This window comes from Salmo salar, chromosome 18, assembly GCF_965601325.2.
Source record: "Salmo salar chromosome 18, fSalSal1, whole genome shotgun sequence".
Lineage (NCBI taxonomy): Eukaryota > Metazoa > Chordata > Actinopteri > Salmoniformes > Salmonidae > Salmo > Salmo salar.
In genome coordinates, this window is record NC_138308.1 from 63,442,709 (window position 1) to 63,467,940 (window position 25,232).

The following is a 25,232-nucleotide window of genomic DNA, read 5'->3' on the forward strand; positions in this document are numbered from 1 at the left end:
CCATTTCCGGAGACCTTCTCCCTTACCTCACCTCGCTCATCAACTCATCCTTGACCGCTTGCTACGTCCCTTCCGTCTTCAAGAGAGCGAGAGTTGCACCCCTTCTGAAAAAACCTACACTCGATCCCTCTGATGTCAACAACTACAGACCAGTATCCCTTCTTTCTTTTCTCTCCAAAACTCTTGAACGTGCCGTCCTTGGCCAGCTCTCTTGCTATCTCTCTCAGAATGACCTTCTTGATCCAAATCAGTCAGGTTTAAATACAGGTCATTCAACTGAGACTGCTCTTCTCTGTGTCACGGAGGCCCTCCGCACTGCTAAAGCTAACTCGCTCTCCTCTGCTCTCATCCTTCTAGACCTATCTGCTGCCTTTGATACTGTGAACCACCAGATCCTCCTCTCCACCCTCTCCGAGTTGGGCATCTCCGGCGTGGCCCACGCTTGGATTGCGTCCTACCTGACAGGTAGCTCCTACCAGGTGGCGTGGCGAGAATCTGTCTCCGCACCACGTGCTCTCACCACTGGTGTCCCCCAGGGCTCTGTTCTAGGCCCTCTCCTATTCTCGCTATACACCAAGTCACTTGGCTCTGTCATATCCTCACATGGTCTCTCCTATCATTGCTATGCAGACGACACACAATTAATCTTCTCCTTTCCCCCTTCTGATAACCAGGTGGCGAATCGCATCTCTGCATGTCTGGCAGACATATCAGTGTGGATGACGGATCACCACCTCAAGCTGAACCTCGGCAAGACGAAGCTGCTTTTCCTCCCGGGGAAGGACTGCCCGTTCCATGATCTCGCCATCACGGTTGACAACTCCATTGTGTCCTCCTCCCAGAGTGGTAAGAACCTTGGCGTGACCCTGGACAACACCCTGTCGTTCTCCACTAACATCAAGGCGGTGACCCGATCCTGTAGGTTCATGCTCTACAACATTCGCAGAGTACGACCCTGCCTCACACAGGAAGCGGCGCAGGTCCTAATCCAGGCACTTGTCATCTCCCGTTTGGATTACTGCAACTCGCTGTTGGCTGGGCTCCCTGCCTGTGCCATTAAACCCCTACAACTCATCCAGAACGCCGCAGCCCGTCTGGTGTTCAAGTTCTCTCACGTCACCCCGCTCCTCCGCTCTCTCCACTGGCTTCCAGTTGAAGCTCGCATCCGCTACAAGACCATGGTGCTTGCCTACGGAGCCGTGAGGGGAACGGCACCTCCGTACCTTCAGGCTCTGATCAGTCCCTACACCCAAACGAGGGCACTGCGCTCATCCACCTCTGGCCTGCTGGCCCCCCTACCTCTGAGGAAGCACAGTTCCCGCTCAGCCCAGTCAAAACTGTTCGCTGCTCTGGCACCCCTATGGTGGAACAAGCTCCCTCACGATGCCAGGACAGCAGAGTCAATCACCACCTTCCGGAGACACCTGAAACCCCACCTCTTTAAGGAATACCTGGAATAGGATAAAGTAATCCTTCTAAACCCAACCCCCCCCCCCCCCCCCCCCCTAAAAGATTTAGATGCACTATTGTAAAGTGGTTGTTCCACTGGATATCATAAGGTGAATGCACCAATTTTGTAAATCGCTCTGGATAAGAGAGTCTGCTAAATGACTTAAATGTAAATGTAAACTTTGAGTTTCGAGTCCTAAATAAGTCAATGTGCTCTTCACCAAATGTAATACCATTTCAAATTTTTAACAAGAGTAAGAGTTAGTATATTACATTTACGCAAATCATGAATGCTTTTAAATATATATATTTATTACTTTCCAAATAAACTTTATATTTCCATGGCAATACATGGGTAGCCATGAGAAAGACAGATCAGTATGACAACAAAAACAAAATATTGTAGTGCTCTCTCTCTCTCTCTCTCTCTCTCTCCAGATATACTCTAGACACCTAAAACAATCCCAATCATAAAGTTACAATCATTTATTAAAAGGTGCATCAAAACAACTGCTACTGAACTTCAAGTAGGCCTACAATTTGAACACTAGCCTGAATGTCTGAGAAAAAAATACAGATAAAACCTGAACATGGAGACTACGTGTGTGTGCGTGTGTGTAATGCATAAACAGTTTCATTTTTTCTCTTATCTCAGGGCCCTATGATGCATTGCATTTGCAAAAGACCAAATTCGATAAAAGTCTGTCAGTCATTTGTGCACGATGAGGCCGCAGTATGATGCCACCATGGCTGAAGACACTGCCTCACATTTACATTTACATGCCTCCATTGCTACGGTGGAGCGTAACTGCCAAGACCCTGATGGCCACTCGGGACAGTGAAGGAAGAGCCTTCACGTTCATTGCCCAGAACAAGAGGGCATTCTGTCCTTTGCATATGTCAAGGTAGTGACTTAGCTCTAGTGCTGGAGTGGTCCCAACAGCTTTCTTCTGCCTCTTACAGTATGCTGCAAACAGCCCTTCTTCTTGTCCAAGACTATGGTCCTCTCGCTCTTCCTCATCAACAAGAGGCACAGCTTGCTCAGTCCCTGCAGCATCTTGCAGAATCAGTTCTGGCAAAACATGTAAAAGCATAGCAGAAACATAAAGGCCGGTGTTAGAGTATTGGTGAGGCAGTGGATTAAACCGGAAAAATATTATTGTTGCAGTCAATTGGATTAAATTATGAGAAAAGGTTACGTTAAACTCAATAATATTTACCTTTCACTCTGTGCCACCTCCTCCTTGACTAGCACATGGTGCGCCACCCACATCAGAGAAAAAGCCTGATCCAAGGCAGCTGCTTTGATGTAGACTGGATCTGAAAAGGGGGCATTGATTCCATCTTGTGTCCTGGCCATTTTCACATTGATGAAGATTCCAAGAAATCTTTTGTTCAGGCATGCCTGGAGACTTTTGACCAGGCCGCTCAGGAAATTGACTCTTTCGCTGCTCCAGGTGGTGATTTAGGGACAAGACAGAGGGAACAACAGAACTGATTGTGACTATCTTCTCCCCCTGTGTCATATCTGTTGCTCCAAATGGCTTCAGGATGTCCACCTACTCCTTTAACTTATTCCACTCCTGTACTGTGAACAACAACTCCTTGTGTCCAGCCTTTTCTTGAACATGACAGAGCTTTAGATGGTCACATTGGATAACTGCCTTCACTTTACTCAGTGTTGAGTTCCATCTTGTGTTGACAGCAGCAGCCATGCCTCTTTCCCCAAATTCAGCCTCTTTGAATGTTGTGCTTGAATGCAGCAGTGAGCTGATTTTTGATAACTTTGAAAGAGAAGGAGTCATCACTTTTGTTTCTTTCAAGCCATCTCCCACCACCAGCTGGAGAGTGTGGGCAAAACACTGCAAGCGCAGTTTTTTTTACAATAGCAGCATCCACTGTTTGCTGGTCTTCCAGGGTTAGGTAATTCCAGAGCTCTGGGTCATCAACGTGATCTTCATTATGTACTTCATCTTCTTGTTCAATGGGGAAGCACACCGTTAATGCTTTTCTCATGTTGGCAGCATTGTCACTAATGATATAGTCCAATTTATCTTTAATGCTGTACTCATCACATATGGCCTCAAATGGCTCACAGATTCTTTCAGCCATGTGTGGGCCTTTGAAGCGGTCACAGGCCAAGAGTTTGGACTTGAGCTGTATCCTCTCTCCATCTTTCTCCATACAGTGCACAGTGACACCAAGGAACCCCCTCATCTTTCGGTTGGACCAAATGTCCACTCTGACTGAAACATGATCTGTCTTGCTCAACTGAGTTTTCAGTTTTGAACATCTCTCTGTCGCGAGGTTCTCTACTTTTGATGTCAATGTTCTGCGACACACAGGGCTGTACTTACTGTCAACCACTGACAGAAAGTGACAAACAATTTTTTTCCACAATAGACAGAGGCAAGTTGCAATCGATAACCAGGTTGGACAGTATTGCATTGTTGATAGCTTTCTGCTGTGGATGATTCATGCTGTACTGCCCTACATGGGTCTCCATGAACTGTGAGATTGGATACTTTTTTGGTTCACTTCTGACACTTTTGTTCATCTGGAATTGTTCAAACCTGTAAGAGGTAAGCATATACATTTTTTTTATTGAGCAACCCAACCTTAACACACACACACCCTCTCTGTCTGTGGTTACAGTAGGCTAACATATGTCAATGGTTTTAGGAACAACAGTAACATCAGGCAGGATTTAGGCTACCAACTGCCTAACCAGTTGTAACTCAATCTTGTGTGCACTGATCACGTTCCCGCACTGACTGACTGTGTGGAGGCTCATTGATTTAACGTTACGTTAGCCTACATGCTACACTAGCAAAGTTATATTTAGCTGTCGGCTATATTAGCGACGACTTACCATTCTTTGTGCAGCTTCAAATGTCAAACAAGTTGGAAGTTGTTGCGCTTCCATCTGTAATTTTCTTCTCGCATGTTTTGCAAGTTGCAATCCATTTTTTGGTGACTACAGCATTGTCTTTATATCCGAAAATAATAATTTGGGGTATCATCTTTCCAAGGGCTCCATCTGAATTCACCCACCAACATTCCTCTGCACTGCCATGCTCAACTTTTTCTCTGCTGGCACAATTTGATTGGCTGCTGTCCGATTCAAACTGTAATCCGTTAAATGAAGAGTTGATATGCTGCACACTTTTTTTTAATAGCATAATTTTTCATATTTGGGCTTGGGGAGGGTATCAAGTCAGTTCGAGTCAAAAGGCTCAAGTCCAAGTTAAGTCACGAGTCATTGGTGTTAAATTCAAAGTCAAGTTGCAAGTCATCATATTTGTGACTCGAGTCTGACTCGAGTCCAAATCATGTGACTCGAGTCCACACCTCTGCTTTCTATTAACCCCATTTAGATAATGAGTTAAAATTTCCCCACTTGCGCTGCCGAATAGCTAGTTTTAACCTGGTGCATCTGGTAAAAAACTTTTGGAAGACTGTCACGTGTGTTTGCGAGGCTGAGGTCCTGAGTTCAAGCCTTGGTATGATCTGAATCAGGGGGAAGCGGTACTTGCTAAGCAAGCAGCGTGCTGTCCTTTATAATGGTGCTGTGACCCGGTTCAGCAGTTACGCTTAGCTCAACACCAGGGTTGTTGGGGGATGAATGTAACAGATTGGGATCTGTGAAACTCATTCCCCAGCCTGAAGTGTCCCCACTCAAGCTGCTGAATAGCTAGCTTTTGGTGGTGTAACTTGTAAGACTCTTCAGGAAGACGGGCACGTGTATTTGCGAGGCAGAGGTACTGAGTTCGAGCCTCGGTATGAGCCGAATCAAGGGGCAGTGGTGTTCGTTAAGCCAGCAGCGTGATTTCCTTTACACATTTGAGTGGCTTCATTAATCCAGTTCATCCCTCAGCTCTTTACCAAACAGTAGCAGGGTGACACTTTGTTGTTGTTAGAATTTCAGATTGCCCCTTTTAAGTAAAGTAGGGTTACAATCTATGAGAAGTTATACATTTTTCAGAAAACTGCACCTTTAAGTCAATGTCCTTCCTGTAGTGCAGGGATCATCAACTATATTCAGCCAAGGGCCAATTTCTTCTTGAGCGGAAGGTCGGGGGTCCTGAACATAATAAAAATATACATTTTTAGACTGCAAATTCATCGCAAGAAGCCTTAACAAGGCACTGCATCACAGTGCTAGCTATGCCACTAGAGATCCTAGTTTAAGTCCAGGCTCTGTCGCAGCCGGCCGCGACCGGGAGAACCATGGGGCGGCGCACAATTGGCCAAGTGTTGTCCGGGTTAGGGGAGGTTTTGGCCAGCAGGGATGGTCTTGTCCCATTGTGCTCTAGCAAATCCTGTGGTGGGCCGGGTGCAATGCACGCTGGCACGGTCGCCAGGTGTACGGTGTTTCCTCTGACACATTGGTGCAGCTGGCTTCCGGGTTAAGCGGTCATTGTGTTAAGAAGCAGTGTGGCTCGGCTGGGTTGTGTTTTGAAGGAAGCGCGGCTCTCGACCTTCGCTTCTCCCGAGTCCGTACGGGAGTTGCAGCGATGGGACAAGACTGTAACTACCAATTGGATACCACGAAATTGGGGAGAGAAAGGGAATAAAAATACATTTTAAATACATTTTATAAAGCCTTGAAAAATATAATATTTGACTAAAACATAATAATTTCAAACCTTGATTTACATTTTGGGACATTCTTTTGGATGGGATGTTAAAATGGGTGTCCTGACTCTCTGTGGTCATTCAAAATCCCATGGCGCTGTAAGAGTAGGGGTGTTCACCCCGGTGTCATGGCTAAATTCCCAACCTGGCCACATTCCATCATGGCCACCTAATCCTCCACCTCATTCCTAATGGGCATATATCACTCTTCACCACTCCAACTAATAGCTGATGTGTGGTGAGAGTTCTGGCACAAAAATGGTCGTTGTGCATCACTGAAGTGGGTGATACATATTGATGGTGGAGGAGGTGAGCTTCCCTCTACTATGTAGCTTAGTTGGTAGAAAAGTGCTATATAAATCCAATCAGTTATTATGAATTATTATTATTTGTATAAGATCACATGTCTCTCTATTTTGCGTGGGAATACTTGGGAACAGATTTCTGAAATTAAAATAACTTTTTGCTGATTTCCTGGTGTTTTTACAGTCTTTTATGTCCAACAATAAAAATAAAAAGTACATGTCTCTCTATTAATTGCTCAGAAAATTTATGGGGATAAATAAAACCACCAGCGGGCCAAATTCGGCCTGTGGGACTCCAGTTGGGAAACCCTGCTGTATTGGATGCCGCAAATTGTGTGTCAGTTAGGAAAAAGGCTGACGGTTCTGCAAGAGTATACACACTGGCTTCAGTTGAGAAGGTATGAAGTATCAGTTATTTTTCCAACTTAATTGAGGAAAATAAGAACAATCCAACATTTCTTTTTGATACTGTCGCAAAGCTAACTAAAAAGCAGAATTCGCAAATGGAGGATGGCTTTCACTTCAGCAGTAATACATTTATGAACTTCTTTGAGGAAAAGATCATGATCATTAGAAAGCAAATGACGGACTCCTCTTTAAATCTGCGTATTCCTCCAAAGCTCCATTGTCCTGAGTCTGCACAACTCTGCCAGGACCTAGGATCAAGGGAGATACTAAAGTGTTTTAGTACTATATCTCTTGACACAATGATGAAAATAATCATGGCCTCTAAACCATCCAGCTGCATACTGGACCCTATTCCAACTAAACTACTGAAAGAGCTGCTTCCTGTGCTCGGCCCTCCTATGTTGAACATAATAAACGGCTCTCTATCCACCGGATGTGTACCAAGCTCACTAAAAGTGGCAGTAATAAAGCCTCTTTTGAAAAAGCCGAATCTTGACCCAGAAATTATTTAAAAAACTATCGGCCTATATCGAATCTTCCATTCCTCTCAAAATAATTTGAAAAAGCTGTTGCGCAGCAACTCACTGCCTTCCTGAAGACAAACAATGTATACGAAACGCTTCAGTCTGGTTTTAGACCCCATCATAGCACTGAGACTGCACTTGTGAAGGTGGTAAATGACCTTTTAATGACGTCAGACCGAGGCTCTGCATCTGTCCTTGTGCTCCTAGATCTTAGTGCTGCTTTTGATACCATCGACCACCACATTCTTTTGGAGAGATTGGAAACCCAAATTGGTCTACATGGACAAGTTCTGGCCTAGTTTAGATCTTATCTGTCGGAAAGATATCAGTTTGTCTCTGTGAATGGTTTGTCCTCTGACAAATCAATTGTAAATTTCGGTGTTCCTCAAGGTTCCGTTTTAGGACCACTATTGTTTTCACTATATATTTTACCTCTTGGGGATGTCATTCGAAAACATAATGTTAAATTTCACTGCTATGCGGACGACACACAGCTGTACATTTCAATGAAACATGGTGAAGCCCCAAAACTGCCCTCGCTAGAAGCCTGTGTTTCAGACATAAAGAAGTGGATGGCTGCAAACTTTCTACTTTTAAACTCGGACAAAACAGAGATGCTTGTTCTAGGTCCCAAGAAACAAAGAGATCTTCTGTTGAATTTGACAATTAATCTGGATGGTTGTACAGTCGTCTCAAATAAAACTGTGAAGGACCTCGGCGTTACTCTGGACCCTGATCTCTCTTTTGAAGAACATATCAAGACTGTTTCAAGGACAGCTTTTTTCCATCTATGTAACATTGCAAAATCAGAAACTTTCTGTCCAAAAATGATGCAGAAAAATTAATCCATGCTTTTGTTACTTCTAGGCTGGACTACTGCAATGCTCTACTTTCCGGCTACCCGGATAAAGCACTAAACGAACTTCAGTTAGTGCTAAATACGGCTGCTAGAATCCTGACTAGAACCAAATTTTTTTATCATATTACTCCAGTGCTAGCCTCCCTACACTGGCTTCCTGTTAAGGCAAGGGCTGATTTCGAGGTTTTACTGCTAACCTACAAAGCATTACATGGGCTTGCTCCTACCCATCTTTCCGATTTGGTCCTGCCGTACATACCTACACATACGCTACGGTCACAAGACGCAGGCCTCCTAATTGTCCCTAGAATTTCTAAGCAAATGCTGGAGGTAGGGCTTTCTCCTATAGAGCTCAATTTTTATGGAATGGTCTGCCTACCCATGTGAGAGACGCAGACTCAGTCTCAACCTTTAAGTCTTTACTGAAGACTTATCTCTTCAGTAGGTCCAATGATTAAGTATAGTCTGGCCCAGGAGTGTGAAGGTGAACGGAAAGGCTGGAGCAACGAACCGCCCTTGCTGTCTCTGCATTGCCGGTTCCCCTCTCTCCACTGGGATTCTCTGCCTCTAACCCTATTACAGGGGCTGAGTCACTGGCTTACTGGTGTTCTTCCATGCCGTCCATGGGAGGGGTGCGTCACTTGAGTGGGTTGAGTCACTGATGTGGTCTTCCTGTCTGGGTTGGCGCCCCCCCCTGGGTTGTGCCGTGGCGGAGATCTTTGTGGGCTATACTCGGCCTTGTCTTAGGACGGTAAGTTGGTGGTTGGAGACATCCCTCTAGTGGTGTGGGGGCTGTGCTTTGGCAAAGTGGGTGGGGTTATATCCTGCCTGTTTGGCCCTGTCCGGGGGTATCATCGGATGGGGCCACAGTGTCTTCTGATCCCTCCTGTCTCAGCCTCCAGTATTTATGCTGCAGTAGTTTATGTGTCGGGGGGCTAGGGTCAGTCTGTTACATCTGGAGTATTTCTCTTGTCTTATCCAGTGTCCTGTGTGAATTTAAATATGTTCTCTCTAATTCTCTTTCTTTCTTTCTTTCTCTCGGAGGACCTGAGCCCTAGGACCATGCCTCAGGACTACCTGGCATGATGACTCCTTGCTGTCCCCAGTCCACCTGGCCATGCTGCTGCTCCAGTTTCAACTGTTCTTGTTGCACCCTCGACAACTACTATGATTATTATTATTTGACCATGCTGGTCATTTATGAACATTTTAACATCATGACCATGTTCTGTTATAATATCCACCCGGCACAGCCAGAAGAGGACTGGCCACCCCTCATAGCCTGGTTCCTCTCTAGGTTTCTTCCTAGGTTTTTGGCCTTTCTAGGGAGTTTTTCCTAGGGAGTTTTTCCTAGCCACCGTGCTTCTTTCACATGCATTGCTTGCTGTTTGAGGTTTTAGGCTGGGTTTCTGTACAGCACTTTGAGATATCAGCTGATGTACGAAGGGCTATATAAATAGATTTGATTTGATTTATCAGGAGCATTACAATCATGTGTTATTTCTTATTTTTTTACTTTTCAGGTACAATATTCTAATTCATAGAATTTCATATATTCAGTTTATAGGATATTTTCCAATCATTATTTTCCACATACTGTACAGTCAGGTCCAAATTATTGGCACCCTTGAAATACTGAGCTATATTGTATGCAAAAAAAGGGAAATCATATTATGTTATACTCATACAATTGCCCACAGAAAGATATTTTGATTAACAGGTAAAATACGTATATATATTTTTTTATAAGGATGCATGAGCAGAAAAGAACCCCCATACTTACTGTAACATATGGTGGTGGATCTTGCTTCCACTGGTCATGGGGCCCTTGTTTAGGTCAACGGCATCATGACCTTTACCTAGTGCCAGGACACTGTAGCCAAAAACCTGGTTGCCTCTGCCCGGTGTCTGAAACTTGGACGCAAGTGGATCTTCCAGCAAGACAATAACCCTAAGCACACATCAAAATCCACAAACAAATGGTTAATTTAACACAAAATGAACATTTTGCATTGGCGATCTCAGTCTCCGGACTTGAACACAATTGAATATGTCGTTTGAATTTAATAGGGCAGTCCATAAGCACAGACCAAGCATATCAAGGATCTGGAAAGATTATGTATGAAGGAATGGGCTAAAATCAATCCCAGTGTCACAACGTCTACTGAAGGTGGCTCCTCTCCCTGTTCGGGCGGCGCTCGGCGCTCGGCGGCCTACTAGCTGCCACCGATCCCCTTTTCATTTTCGTTTGGTTTTGTCTGTCTTGTGTTATCACCTGTTTTGAGTTGAGTTCGTTAGTGGGGTATTTAGTCTAGCTTTCTAGGTTTAGGTTTGTGTGGGATTGTTTGTGTTTCTTGTCGTGGGGTTTGGGGATTGTTTTTCCTCGCTTGTACTTTGTTGGAAGGACGTTTATCCTGGGCTGTGTCCTGACACTGTTGAGGTGGATTTTTTGCCTAGTTGGGTTTCCTTGTTCCCTGCCTAGTTATGGCATTTTTGGACTCGGGAAAATAAATACTGTCTACTACGCAACTTCGGTCTCCTGCGCCTGACTTCACCACTCCCTCACTTCTAGTGCATCTTGACACCCAGTGTGTTCTCCAATCTCATACAACATCTTCGAAAAATACTCAGTGTTGATATCCTCGCAAGATGAGGTATTGAAAACAGCAGTGCCAATAATTTCCCCTATCGTTTTGAGAAGAAAAAATATGACTTGTTTAACAAAATATCTTTATCTGAGCAATTGTATTAGTATAAAATAATATATATATTTTTGGAGCATACAAAATAGCTCAATATTTGTATTATTTATTTTATACAATATTTTTTGCTCATCTTTATCAAACAAAAAGAAGTGGGCCTCCACCCCAAAACCCCCATGCCATTCCCCCAACTCCACCCCTGTGTGTTATTTATTCTTAAGAAATGTTCACATGGTATATGTAAAAGTATTTTGTTTTTATATTTCTTTGACCACTTATTTACTTTAATCATGCAATTATATTAGGTACTTGTTTGCATGTATACTGTACATTCTCTGTATTTTCTTACTTTCTGAAGGGACTGCAGTATTCACACCCCTTGACTTTTTACACATTTTAGTGTGTTACAATTTGGGATTAAAATGATTTAATTGTAATTTTTTTGTCAAGGATCTTCACAAAATACTCTGTAATGTCAAAGTGTAAGAAAAATTCTAACATTTGTCTTTATGGAAAAGTCTTTAAGAGCTTTCCACGCCTGGATAGTTTAACATTTGACCATTTCAAAATTCTTCAATCTCTGGCAAATTGACCATTGATCACAGCTAGACATAACTGTAACTCAGCCACTCAAACATTTACTGTCTTCTTTGTAAGCAACTCCAGTGTAGATATGGCCTTGTGTTTTAGGTTATTGTCCTTCTGAAAGGTGAATTCATCTCCAAGTGTCTGGTGGAAAGCAAAATGAACCGGGTTTTTCTCTAGGATTTTGCCTGTTCTTATAGCCGTTCCGTTTATTTTTATCCTGAAAAACTCCCCAGTCCTTAACAATTACAAGCATACCCATAACATTAAGCGTGTTAACCCTCGCAAGGCTGCCGGACCAGACGGTATCCCTAGCCGCGTCCTCAGAGCAAGTGCAGAACAGCTGGCTGGAGTGTTTATGGACATATTCAATCTCTCCCTATCCCAGTCTGCTGTCCCCACATGCTTCAAGATGCCCACCTTTTTATTTATTTATTTAACCAGGTAGGCCAGTTGAAAACAAGTTTTCATTTACAACTGCAACCTGGCCAAGATACAGCAAAGCAGTGCGACAAACAACAACACAGAGTTACACATGGAATAAACAAACGTACAGTCAATAACACAATAGGAAAAAATATATATACAGTGTGTGCAAATGAGGTAAGATTAGGGAGGTAAGGCAAAAAATAGGCTGTAGTGGCAAAGTAATTACAATTTAGCAATTAAACACTGGAGTGATAGATATGCAGAAGATTAATTGTGCAAGTAGAGATACTGGGGTGCAAAGGAGCAGAAAAAATAAATCAATAAAAATATGGGAATGAGGTAGTTGGATGGGCTATTTACAGATGGGCTATTTACAGGTGCAGTGATCTGTGAGCTGCTCTGACAGCTGATGCTTAAATTTAGTGAGGGAGATATGAGTCTCCAGCTTCAGTGATTTTTGCAATTCGTTCCAGTCATTGGCAGCAGAGAACTGGAAGGAAAGGCGGCCAAAGTAGGAATAGGCTTTGGGGGTGATCAGTGAAATATACCTGCTGGAGCGCGTGCTACGGGCTGGTGCTGCTATGGTGACCAGTGAGCTGACATAAGGCGGGGCTTTACCTAGCAAAGACTTATAGATGACTTGGAGCCAGTGGGTTTGGTGACGAATATGAAACGAGGGCCAGCCAACGGGAGCATACAGGTTGCAGTGGTGGGTAGTGTATGGGGCTTTGGTGACAAAACGGATGGCACTGTGATAGAATGCATACAATTTGCTGAGTAGAGTGTTGGAGGCTAATTTATAAATGACATTGCCGAAGTCAAGGATCGGTAGGATAGTCAGTTTTACGAGGTTATGTTTGGCAGCATGAGTGAAGGATGCTTTGTTGCGAAATAGGAAGCCAATTCTAGATTGAATTTTGGATTGGAGATGCTTAATGTGAGTCTGGAAGGAGAGTTTACAGTCTAACCAGACACCTAGGTATTTGTAGTTGTCCACATATTCTAAGTCAGAACCGTCCAGAGTAGTGATGCTGGACGGGCGGGCAGGTGCGGGCAGCGATCGGTTGAAGAGCATGCATTCAGTTATACTTGCATTTAAGAGCAGTTGGAGGCCACGGAAGGAGAGTTGTATGGCATTGAAGCTCGTCTGGAGGTTAGTTAACACAGTGTCCAAAGAAAGGCCAAAAGTATACAGAATGGTGTCGTCTGCATAGAGAATCAGAAAATCACCAGCAGAAAGAGCGGCATCATTGATTTATACAGAGAAAAGAGTCTGCCCGAGAATTGAACCCTGTGGCACCCCCATAGAAACTGCCAGAGGTCCGGACAACAGGCCCTCCGATTTGACACACTGAATTCTGTCTGAGAAGTAGTTGGTGAACCAGGCGAGGCAGTCGTTAGAAAAACCAAGGCTGTTGAGTCTGCCGATAAGAATGTGGTGATTGACAGAGTCGAAAACCTTGGCCAGGTCGATGAACATGGCTGCACAGTATTGTATTTTATCGATGGTGGTTATGATATCGTTTAGGACCTTGAGTGTGGCTGAGGTGCACCCATGACCAGGTCGGAAACCAGATTGCATATCGAGAAGGTACGGTGGGATTCGAAATGGTTGGTGATCTGTTTGTTAACTTGGCTTTCGAAGACCTTAGAAAGGCAGGGTAGGATAGATATATGTCTGTAACAGTTTTAAAGAGGGGGATGACCGCGGCAGCTTTCCAATCTTTGGGGATCTCAGATGATACAAAAGAGAGGTTGAACAGGCTAGTAATAGGGGTTGCAACAATTGTTGCAGATAATTTTAGAAACAGAGGGTCCAGATTGTCTAGCCCAGCTGATTTGTGGGGGTCCAGATTTTGCAACTATTTCAGAACATCAGCTGTCTGGATTTGGGTGAAGGAGAAATGTGGGAGGTTTGGGCAAGTTGCTGTGGGGGGTGCAGGGCTGTTGACCAGGGTAGGCATAGTCAGGTGGAAAGCATGAGCATGGCCAGCCGTAGAAAAATGTTTTTGAAATTCTCAATTATCGTGGATTTATCGGTGGTGACAGTGTTTCCTAGCCTCAGTGCAGTGGGCAGCTGGGAGGAGGTACTCTTGTTCTCCATGTACTTTACAGTGCCCCAGAACTTTTTGGAGTTTGTGCAACAGGATGCAAATATATTTTTGAAAAAGCTAGCCTTTGCTTTCCTAACTGCCTGTATATATTGGTTTCTAACTTCCCTGAAAAGTTGCATATTGCGGGGGCTATTCGATGCTAATGCAGTACGCCACAGGATGTTTTTGTACTGGTCAAGGGCAGTCAGGTCTGGAGTGAACCAAGGGCTATATCTGTTCCTGGTTCTACATTTTTTGAATGGGGCATGCTTATTTAAGATGGTGAGGAAAGCACTTTTAAAGAATAACCAGGCATCCTCTACTGACGGAATGAGGTCAATATCCTTCCAGGATACCCGGGCCAGGTCGATTAGAAAGGCCTGCTCGCGGAAGTGTTTTAGGGAGCGTTTGACAATGATGAGGGGTGGTCGTTTGACCGCAGACCCATTACGGACACAGGCAATGAGGCAGTGATTGCTGAGATCCTGGTTGAAGACAGCTGAGGTGTATTTAGAGGGCAGGTTGGTCAGGATGATATCTATGAGGGTGCCCGTGTTTACAGATTGGGGTTGTACCTTGTAGGTTCATTGATAATTTGTGTGAGATTGAGGGCATCTAGCTTAGAATGTAGGATGGCCGGGGTGTTAAGCATGTCCCAGTTTAGGTCACGTAACAGAAGAAGCTCTGAAGATAGATGGGGGGCAATCAATTCACATATTGTGTCAAGTTACAGCTGGGGGCAGAAGGTGGTCTATAACAAGCGGCAACAGTGAGAGACTTATTTCTGGAAAGGTGGATTTTTAAAAGTAGAAGCTCGATTTGTTTGGGCACAGACCTGGATTGTATGACAGAAATCTGCAGGCTGTTTCTGCAGTAGATTGCAACTCTGCCCACTTTGGCAGTTCTATCTTGTCGTAAAATGTTATAGTTAGGGATGGAAATGTCAAGATTTTTGGTGGCCTTCCTAAGCCAGGATTCAGACATGACTAGGACATCCAGGTTGGCAGAGTGTACTTAAGCAGTGAGTAAAACAAACTTATGGAGGACAATTCTAACGTTAACATGCATGAAATCAAGGCTTTTACGGCTACAGAAGTCAACAAATGAGAGTGCCTGGGGAATGGGAGTGAAGCTAGGCGCTTCAAGGCCTGGATTAACCTCTACATCACCAGAGGAACAGAGGAGGAGTAGGACAAGTGTACGGCTAAAGGCATTCTTCCTGTACCCAAGAAAGCAAAGGTAACTGAACTAAATGACTATCTCCCCGTAGCACTCACTTCTGTCATTATGAAGTGCTTTTAGAGACTAGTCAAGTATCATATCACCTCAACCTTACCTGCCACCCTAGACCCACTTCAATTTGCTTACCACCCCAATAGATCCACAGACGATGCAATCTGTTGGAAGAGGTTAATAGATCATGCTATTGAAGTGTTATTTAATTTGTGTTCTCTTTATGAAAGCAATACAGGCCTTTTTGTGAAATGTGAAAAGAGTTTTGTTTATTTGGTAGGCTATGCATGATTTAAAAAAATTATTATAACAAGCCACTTTGGAAGTGCACATTATGTTGGTTGGAATAGTATAGGAGAGTTTGAGGCTTTGAGGGGAGAAATCATGTCATCCATCTCAATTCATAGTTCTGAGCTTCTAACATTGTGGGTGCACGGGTCAGTGTGAATTGTCCATGCACACATCTGTCTTTCAATGATAGGCCTAAGTGGATAGTGATAACACAAAGGCAGACAAGTTTCTATCTGTCTCTGTTCCCATTTTGGGTTGATTGCAGGCAGGGAAAGGGAGGGCAATCAATGAGGTCAGTGAATCGTGATTTATTACCTACCACGAGGGCATTAGTGTCACACATACTTTCCCACTGCTCACAGACGTCAGTCTAGTTTTGATTTACATTTGGTTGAGTTGTCAACTATTGTGATTTCAATGTGAAATCAACAAAACATGTCACCATGTCATTCGATTTAGGTTAAAAGTTAGGTGAAAAAAAAACACGAAATTCCCTGACGTTGATGACTCTTTGCAAATCCAATGAGTTTTCCTACATTTATTTTTTGGGGTTGAACAGTGGAAACAACGTTGATTCAACCCTTTTCCCCCCAGTGGGTTGTCATGCTGTGCAGAGACTGCTGTCTTTATCCAACACGGCTTGTTTGGCATGTCTGCTAATGCTAAGCCCTGGTGGGGATTTTGATGTAAGAGGAATGCAAAGTAAACATGAGCAGCAGGTTTGTAGAGATGAATGTAACTTCAACTGAAGGCTGAGCAACAGACAAATCCCATAACACCAAATCCCACTGATTTCATAGAGCACACAAGGTTTGACCTTGAAATCATGACTGCATTCCTTTATGGATCTTATGTCCCAAAATGCCCTGATGTTTTTCAACCTAGTGATAGATTAGTAGTGCTGATTTAGGATAAAGTCCCCCCTCTTATTCCTTACGGTTTAAAAGGCTAACCTGATCCTAGCTCTTCCACTTCCACTAGCTCCATTTGGGCAACTCCCCTTCTGTGCCCTTCAAACCTTCTATCTATATATGAAGGATCATGTGTAGGCAATTATGTAACATCATTGAATGTCATTTCAAACATGCATAAGCATATCCATCTATATCAGCTAATCTGTATAGTTGAAATGGCGCCATTGCTGTAACCACGGCAACTCCATCAAGGTCTAGTCTATCCTGTTATGGCATATGACGGCTTCCACTGTTGTAAACTATAACCTCCTATTCACCTTAGGTTCCAGTCTTTTCTTTTAGATGAGCAAGGTCTTTTAGACTAGAATGATTTCAGTGAGATGGGAGGGATGATGCTGAGGTGAGCGCAGCTTGCAACCAGTTTGTCGGAGCTCCTCCTCAATCGTCAGAAAGGGTATTATTAACATCACATTTGCTCAATGAGAGCAAGGGAACACCAGAGACGGAACCGAATTTCGAGCTGGTGTGTTACAGTTGCCGTTCTATTTACCTCTATATAAGGTAAGACATTCATAATTACTGACACGTTTGTCAATTTTACGCGTTTTGTCCATTTTGCGCAAATGATAACTGAGTAGTCTACCCACTGGGCACAGACCTCAGTGCAATGTCTAGTTTTTATTTACATGTGGTTGAGTTGTCAACTAATGTGAATTCAAGGTTAAATCAACAAAAAATCTCCATGTCTTTGGATTTAGTTTAAAAGTCGGGGGAAAATACAAAATTCCCTTACATTTCCACGTTGATTCAACGTCATCACATTTGATTTTTTGGGGGTTGAAATGACGTGGAAACATTGATTCAACCAGTTTGTGCACAGTCGGTAATAATCACGCAGCTTTGAAGTGTTATTGTTTTAATGTTAAACGGCAGGGAGATTTTACTGCAGGACAGAGGCGCACGTTGCAACAATCGTTTGTCTGCTCCTCATATAAATGAAGACATACCATGCGGATATTTCAATGCACGGTGTAGGCTACGCAAGAGAAGGCCAGTAGCCTATTTTTTTGCGTTTAAGCTATTTCATTTAAACGCCAATAGCCGTTATTATTTTTTCTATTGTAAAAATATTTAGATTTCCGTGACTGAAGTAGAATGTTTGTCAGTTAACCACGTTTGCGACACAAAACAATTCGGCGCAACAAAAATGTTACATTCTGCCGAGAATAGGTAGCCTAGCCGATGCAGAACAAACGCACAGATTATTTGCTTTGGCTACGTTTGATCTGCTTCAAACGCCGCAATCCAATCATATAGTAACTATAACCGTTATAAAGGTGCCATTGAAGTTCGTTTTTAGGTCTGGGGCATTTGATGCATCACATACCGAGTAGGCCTATAATTTTGTGGAATTTGTTTTTTTGCAACAATTCTACCTGGATACCATACCATTAGTAGGGTTAATCTTTATTATAAATATTTTCCAATGAATCCTCTCTATCCGAGTAGGCCAAATTGGTGAATTGTTTCCACTTTTCACATACATAGGATGGTAACTACAGTACATACATTCCTGTCCCTATTAATATGTAGTATCATCTATATTTTTCAGAGGAAATAGGCTACCTGTTTTTCATGTTATTATTAGCCTTTATACAACTGGTGGGTCTAATCCTGAATGCTGGTTGGTTAAAACCGCATTCCAGCCGGTGTCTATTCCACAAATTACCATCTGACTGCGCAATCCGCTGTCTCATCAACCCAGCCAGGAAATGTATAAACTTCTCTATAAAAAGCATTTAAACATTCTCACATTTCTTTTAGCCTAACATTTATTTTTCAACAGCAGAGATTTGTATAAACCTTGCTGTCTGTCTCTCTGACATTTGCAACATCGTTTCAATATTCAAATTTGATCTTCAGCTGTTCCATAGTAATGAATGTGTCGGGAGCCAGGCATGCAGTTTTTCTCAACCCGTCGAAATCATGAATCAGCTGGTATAATTTTTATGGATATATACAACGAAATGTCAATTAAAAAAAGCTAAAACTAAACGAAGTGCAGATAGTTTGCAGTCTTTCCAGCTTCAGTTTGAAGTGATTTGAATATGTTGGTAACTCGTTGTATAAAAGCGATAATGCCCTCAAAGGTGATGTTTGGAGGATACATTTTTGCTCGGTTTAACAACCCCGTGCCAATGTATTCTCCAAACACTGGCATCTCGGGCCTTATCACTTAAATATCTGGGTGTAATTTACAATGCATGTGACAAGCAATGATTAGTCTATTATGAATTCAAACATTTGAAGATTTTTTTTCTCAATGTTATTTGCATGTTTCTGAAAAGTAGGATATAGATATTCCCTCAATTTCTCTGCCTCTGAACCCATGTATTGCCTGTATATCTATCATAGCATAGGCCTTAATACCACAATGAAACATCAGAACATTGAAATGTAAAAAAAAATCTTCAAGGAAATTGGATTAACCATGGTCAGGACTAGGCTACATTGTGGTGTTAAATCCACTACAGAATTGAGGTAGGCATGTGACAGCTAATAGTTTGTTGCTGTGTGTAAATTCTACATGTTGAAGCTTCCTCCTTTTCTTTTTCTTTTCAATTTCTATTCAAATCTTGTTTTTAGAGGCTATTATGAAGACATCGCTTGGCAAGCCAGACCCTGGAAAGCTTCAGGAATACTCCCATGTTGTTTGAAGCCCACGGCAGCACCATGCGTTGTGTCTGGTAACAAAAACCAGCTCACCCTCTTTCCAGCCAACCATTGAGAGTATAGAAACACACACAGCACATCACAGTGATGGGTTTGGACCAACCCTGCTTGGATATGGTGGTGCAAAGGCCCTTTCTGGATGCAACGTGTAAGAGGCACCGTCACCAGAACCTGCTTAGAAAGCTGAGGCCCATACGAATCCTGGGTTTTGTGTTCAGCCTGGTAGCCATAAGCGCCATCTCCTTTTCCTTCAGCGCCTTGACATGGAGCTCAGGGACCCACTTGGAGCTGCTCCTGCCTCAAGAGGCCCTCCTTCAGTCTGGTCCTGCTCCCCACAGGACTCTACTTTCCACCCAGCACCAAAGGGATCCCAATGTCTCAGCCAACATGCCCGTGGCCATGAGGTCTTCGGCAGACGGCAACGAGAGCCAGGGGGACTACCCCACGGACCTGTTCACTCTGGAAGAGAGGCGCCAGGGTGCTGTGGTGCTCCACATGTTTGGGATGCTGTACATGTTCATATCTTTAGCCATTGTGTGTGATGAATTCTTCGTGCCCGCTCTGACAGTCATCACAGAGAAGCTGGCCATCTCTGATGACGTGGCGGGGGCCACCTTCATGGCGGCAGGCGGGTCGGCGCCCGAGCTTTTCACTTCTGTCATCGGCGTATTCATCTCCCACAGCAATGTGGGCATCGGAACCATTGTGGGCTCAGCTGTCTTCAACATTCTCTTCGTCATTGGAATGTGTGCCATCTTCTCCAGGGAGATCCTCAATCTGACCTGGTGGCCCCTCTTCCGTGACGTCTCCTTCTACATCATGGACCTGATCATGCTCATATGTTTCTTCCTGGATAACTACATCTCCTACTGGGAAAGTATTGCTCTGCTCTCAGCCTATGCCACCTATGTGATCTTTATGAAGTTCAACAGCAATGTTGAGGGCTTTGTGAAAGGCTGCATGAACAAGAATCAAGTGGTGGAGGTGGAGGTTCAGCCGAAGGTGAGTGTATTTCCCTATATATTTTTCTTTATCCCTCTTTCCCCTCAGAGCTTCAACATTTCCTCTGCCTCCCTTTCAAATTAATGTGACCATTTCAATCTAGCGGTTAGAATCTCAGATCACAAGGGATGTAGTGCCTACCCCGGTGACGCTGGGCCAATTGTGCGCCGCCCAATCACAGCTGGATGTGATGTAGCCTGAATTCGAACCACGTACTGCAGTGACGCCTCTTGTACTGAGATGCAGTGACTTAGGGGGGGCTCCTGAGCAGCGCAGTGGCCTATGTTGTATCCCATAAAAAGTCAAGTCTATCCGTTGCCTGGTAACATACAGTATATAAATGAATTCAAACCAAAGTCAATTTTTGTATTTAATTGTTTAATTTTACCTTTATTTTAACAGGGAAGACAAATGTGCCCTGTATATACAACATAAATATACATATTATACCCAAAATATATACAGTACTCCCGAATGGTGCTCTCGAGTGGCACAGCAGTCAAACACACTACATCTCAGTGCTAGAGGCGTCACTACAGACCCTGGTTTGATTCCAGGCTGTACCGCAACTGTCAGTGATTGGGAGTCCCATAGGGCGGCGCACAATTGGCCCAGTGTCATACGGGTTACGGTTTGGCTGGTAGGCCGTCATTGTAAATAAGAATTTGTTCATAACTGACTTTCCTTGTTAAAAAGGTAAAAAAATGTATACAGTACCAGTCAAAAGTTTAGACACACCTACTCATTCAAGGGGTTCTCTTTATTTTTACTATTTTCTACATTCAGAGGAGACTGCGTGAATCAGGCCTTCATGGTCAAATCACATCCATATGTGTTATTTCATAGTTTTTGTCTTCACTATTATTCCACAATGTAGAAAATAGTAAAAATAAAGGAAAAATCCCTAGAATGAGTAGATGTATCCAAACTTTTGACTGGTACTGTATATGGCGGACATGTATAAAGATGGCAGCTCACATGCACTTACCACAAATGCCTAATGTGCTAAGTTCACTGTATAATACAGTGTTCTCCATTACTCTTTTTTTTGTACCTGCATTAGCATAGTAAACTTGATCCCAACTCAAAGATGGCAAAAAAAATAAAAAGTACATTGTGCTGATTTATTGGCACATTGAACCATGTCGCTATAGTTAATAAAGTCTGTGGGTAGTGCTAAAACAATGATGTCATATCTGAATTCCTCCATCTTTATACACCTTTGCCATCAGGAAGTGATTTGAATCTAACATTTAAAATGAAAAACATTTTAAAATAACTTTTTCTTTTCAGTTTATTAGGAAATAATTGAAAATGGTCCTTTTTTCACTTATTGAATTGGAATTTCAGGTTTCTTCCTGAGTTGACTGACTAATTGGTTTCGATATTTATACAATTTTGGGCTTGCCCAGTCCATGAACTTCAGTCAGCAGGTGTCGTTTGAATGCTTTGAATGCTTACCCTGAGCTCTGAAATTAAAACGTTATATTTCATAATACCTCTTTAAAATTGTGCTCAATTACAGTGCCTTCGGAAAGTATTCAGACCCCTTGACTTTTTCCACATTTTGGTAGGTTAAAGCATTCTAAAATGTATTAAATCGTTTTTTCCCCCTCAAATCTACACACACTACCCCATAATGACAAAGCAACAACAGGATTTTAGAAATGTTTGCTAATTTATGTAAGTATTCAAACCCTTTACTCAGTACTTTGTTGAAGCACCTTTGGCAGTGATTACAGCCTCGAGTCTTCTTGGGCATGAAGCTTGGCACACCTGTATTTGGGGAGGTTCTCACATTCTTCTCTGTGTAGCGTGGTTCGTTCTGCGTTGTGTATTTTTATTTAGGACACTGCCACAACTGGAATTCTGTTGGTAGAATCATTTTTATTCGACCTGCACACGAAGAGACAACACACAATATGTTAGCCCTCGGTGCAGTCACAGCTCTCGGGCACCTTGCTAGCTGAAGGTCCGGCAAAAGAGCGGGAACTGCATACATACTTCCAGTGCCCAACAGCACACTATACAATTAAAATGATATACAACATATTCGGAACAAAATAAAAGACATACCTGCACACGAAGAGACAACACACAATATGTTAGCCCTCGGTGCAGTCACAGCTCTCGGGCACCTGCGTGAGCACATAGCAACTCACTCAAACACGGTCCCAAATACTCCCGAGTTACAATAGGTACCCTAATTAGCGAGCTTGGTGAAAGTTGTTAACATAAATCTTTATAATTGTTTACATTTACATTTACATTTAAGTCATTTAGCAGACGCTCTTACCCAGAGCGACTTACAAATTGGTGCATTCACCTTATAATATCCAGTGGAACAACCACTTTACAATAGTGCATCTAAATCTTTTAAGGGGGGGGGTTAGAGGGATTACTTTATCCTATCCTAGGTATTCCTTAAAGAGGTGGGGTTTCAGGTGTCTCCGGAAGGTGGTGATTGACTCTGCTGTCCTGGCGTTGTGAGGGAGCTTGTTCCACCATTGGGGTGCCAGAGCAGCGAACAGTTTTGACTGGGCTGAGCGGGAACTGTGCTTCCTCAGAGGTAGGGAGGCGAGCAGGCCAGAGGTGGATGAACGCAGTGCCCTTGTTTGAGTGTAGGGCCTGATCAGAGCCTGAAGGTACGGAGGTGCCGTTCCCCTCACAGCTCCGTAGGCAAGCACCATGGTCTTGTAGCGGATGCGAGCTTCAACTGGAAGCCAGTGGAGAGAGCGGAGGAGCGGGGTGACGTGAGAGAACTTGGGAAGGTTGAACACCAGACGGGCTGCGGCGTTCTGGATGAGTTGTAGGGGTTTAATGGCACAAGCAGGGAGCCCAGCCAACAACGAGTTGCAGTAATCCAGACGGGAGATGACAAGTGCCTGGATTAGGACCTGCGCCGCTTCCTGTGTGAGGCAGGGTCGTACTCTGCGAATGTTGTAGAGCATGAACCTACAGGATCGGGTCACCGCCTTGATGTTAGTGGAGAACGACAGGGTGTTGTCCAGGGTCACGCCGAGGCTCTTAGCACTCTGGGAGGAGGACACAAGGGAGTTGTCAACCGTGATGGCGAGATCATGGAACGGGCAGTCCTTCCCCGGGAGGAAGAGCAGCTCCGTCTTGCCGAGGTTCAGCTTGAGGTGGTGATCCGTCATCCACACTGATATGTCTGCCAGACATGCAGAGATGCGATTCGCCACCTGGTTGTCAGAAGGGGGAAAGGAGAAGATTAATTGTGTGTCATCTGCATAGCAATGATATGAGAGACCATGTGAGGATATGACAGAGCCAAGTGACTTGGTGTATAGCGAGAATAGGAGTGGGCCTAGAACAGAGCCCTGGGGGACACCAGTGGTGAGAGCACGTGGTGCGGAGACAGATTCTCGCCACGCCACCTGGTAGGAGCGACCTGTCAGGTAGGACGCAATCCAAGCGTGGGCCGCGCCGGAGATGCCCAGCTCGGAGAGGGTGGAGAGGAGGATCTGATGGTTCACAGTATCAAAGGCAGCAGATAGGTCTAGAAGGATGAGAGCAGAGGAGAGAGAGTTAGCTTTAGCGGTGTGGAGAGCCTCCGTGACACAGAGAAGAGCAGTCTCAGTTGAATGCCCAGTCTTGAAACCTGACTGATTAGGATCAAGAAGGTCATTCTGAGAGAGATAGCAAGAGAGCTGGCCAAGGACGGCACGTTCAAGAGTTTTGGAGAGAAAGGAAAGAAGGGATACTGGTCTGTAGTTGTTGACATCGGAGGGATCGAGTGTAGGTTTTTTCAGAAGGGGTGCAACTCTCGCTCTCTTGAAGACGGAAGGGACGTAGCCAGCGGTCAAGGATGAGTTGATGAGCGAGGTGAGGTAGGGGAGAAGGTCTCCGGAAATGGTCTGGAGAAGAGAGGAGGGGATAGGGTCAAGTGGGCAGGTTGTTGGGTGGCCGGCCGTCACAAGACGCGAGATTTCATCTGGAGAGAGAGGGGAGAAAGAGGTCAAAGCACAGGGTAGGGCAGTGTGAGCAGGACCAGCGGTGTCGTTTGACTTAGCAAACGAGGATCGGATGTCGTCAACCTTCTTTTCAAAATGGTTGACGAAGTCATCCGCAGAGAGGGAGGAGGGGGGGGGAAGGGGGAGGAGGATTCAGGAGGGAGGAGAAGGTAGCAAAGAGCTTCCTAAGGTTAGAGGCAGATGCTTGGAGTTTAGAGTGGTAGAAAGTGGCTTTAGCAGCAGAGACAGAAGAGGAAAATGTAGAGAGGAGGGAGTGAAAGGATGCCAGGTCCGCAGGGAGGCGAGTTTTCCTCCATTTCCGCTCGGCTGCCCGGAGCCCTGTTCTGTGAGCTCGCAGTGAGTCGTCGAGCCACGGAGCAGGAGGGGAGGACCGAGCCGGCCTGGAGGATAGGGGACAGAGGAAATCAAAGGATGCAGAGAGGGAGGAGAGGAGGGTTGAGGAGGCAGAATCAGGAGATAGGTTGGAGAAGGTTTGAGCAGAGGGAAGAGATGATAGGATGGAAGAGGAGAGAGTAGCGGGAGAGAGAGAGCGAAGGTTGGGACGGCGCAATACCATCCGAGTAGGGGCAGAGTGAGAAGTGTTGGATGAGAGCGAGAGGGAAAAGGATACAAGGTAGTGGTCGGAGACTTGGAGGGGAGTTGCAATGAGATTAGTGGAAGAACAGCATCTAGTAAAGATGAGGTCAAGCGTATTGCCTGCCTTGTGAGTAGGGGGGGAAGGTGAGAGGGTGAGGTCAAAAGAGGAGAGGAGTAGAAAGAAGGAGGCAGAGAGGAATGAGTCAAAGGTAGACGTGGGGAGGTTAAAGTCACCCAGAACTGTGAGAGGTGAGCCATCCTCAGGAAAGGAACTTATCAAGGCGTCAAGCTCATTGATGAACTCTCCAAGGGAACCTGGAGGGCGATAAATGATAAGGATGTTAAGCTTGAAAGGGCTGGTAACTGTGACAGCATGGAATTCAAATGAGGAGATAGACAGATGGGTCAGGGGAGAAAGAGAGAATGTCCACTTGGGAGAGATGAGGATTCCAGTGCCACCACCCCGCTGGCTCGATGTTCTAGGGCAGGGGTGTCA

At 44.3% G+C, this 25,232-nt stretch overlaps 1 protein-coding gene across 3 annotated transcripts in view; it reads left to right on the forward strand.

The window, feature by feature from the left end:
- Positions 1-16,779: 16,779 nt before the first annotated feature.
- The window catches only part of LOC106577456 (sodium/potassium/calcium exchanger 2), a 184,137-nt gene continuing 175,684 nt past the window's right edge, over positions 16,780-25,232 (forward strand). For all 3 annotated transcript variants that reach the window (XM_014155447.3, XM_014155450.3, XM_014155448.3), the window contains exons 1-2: positions 16,780-16,991; positions 19,077-20,165. In XM_014155447.3, coding sequence (XP_014010922.1) covers positions 19,251-20,165 — 915 coding nt within the window. In that variant the 5' untranslated portion in view covers positions 16,780-16,991; positions 19,077-19,250. The remainder of the gene's footprint in view (positions 16,992-19,076; positions 20,166-25,232) is intronic.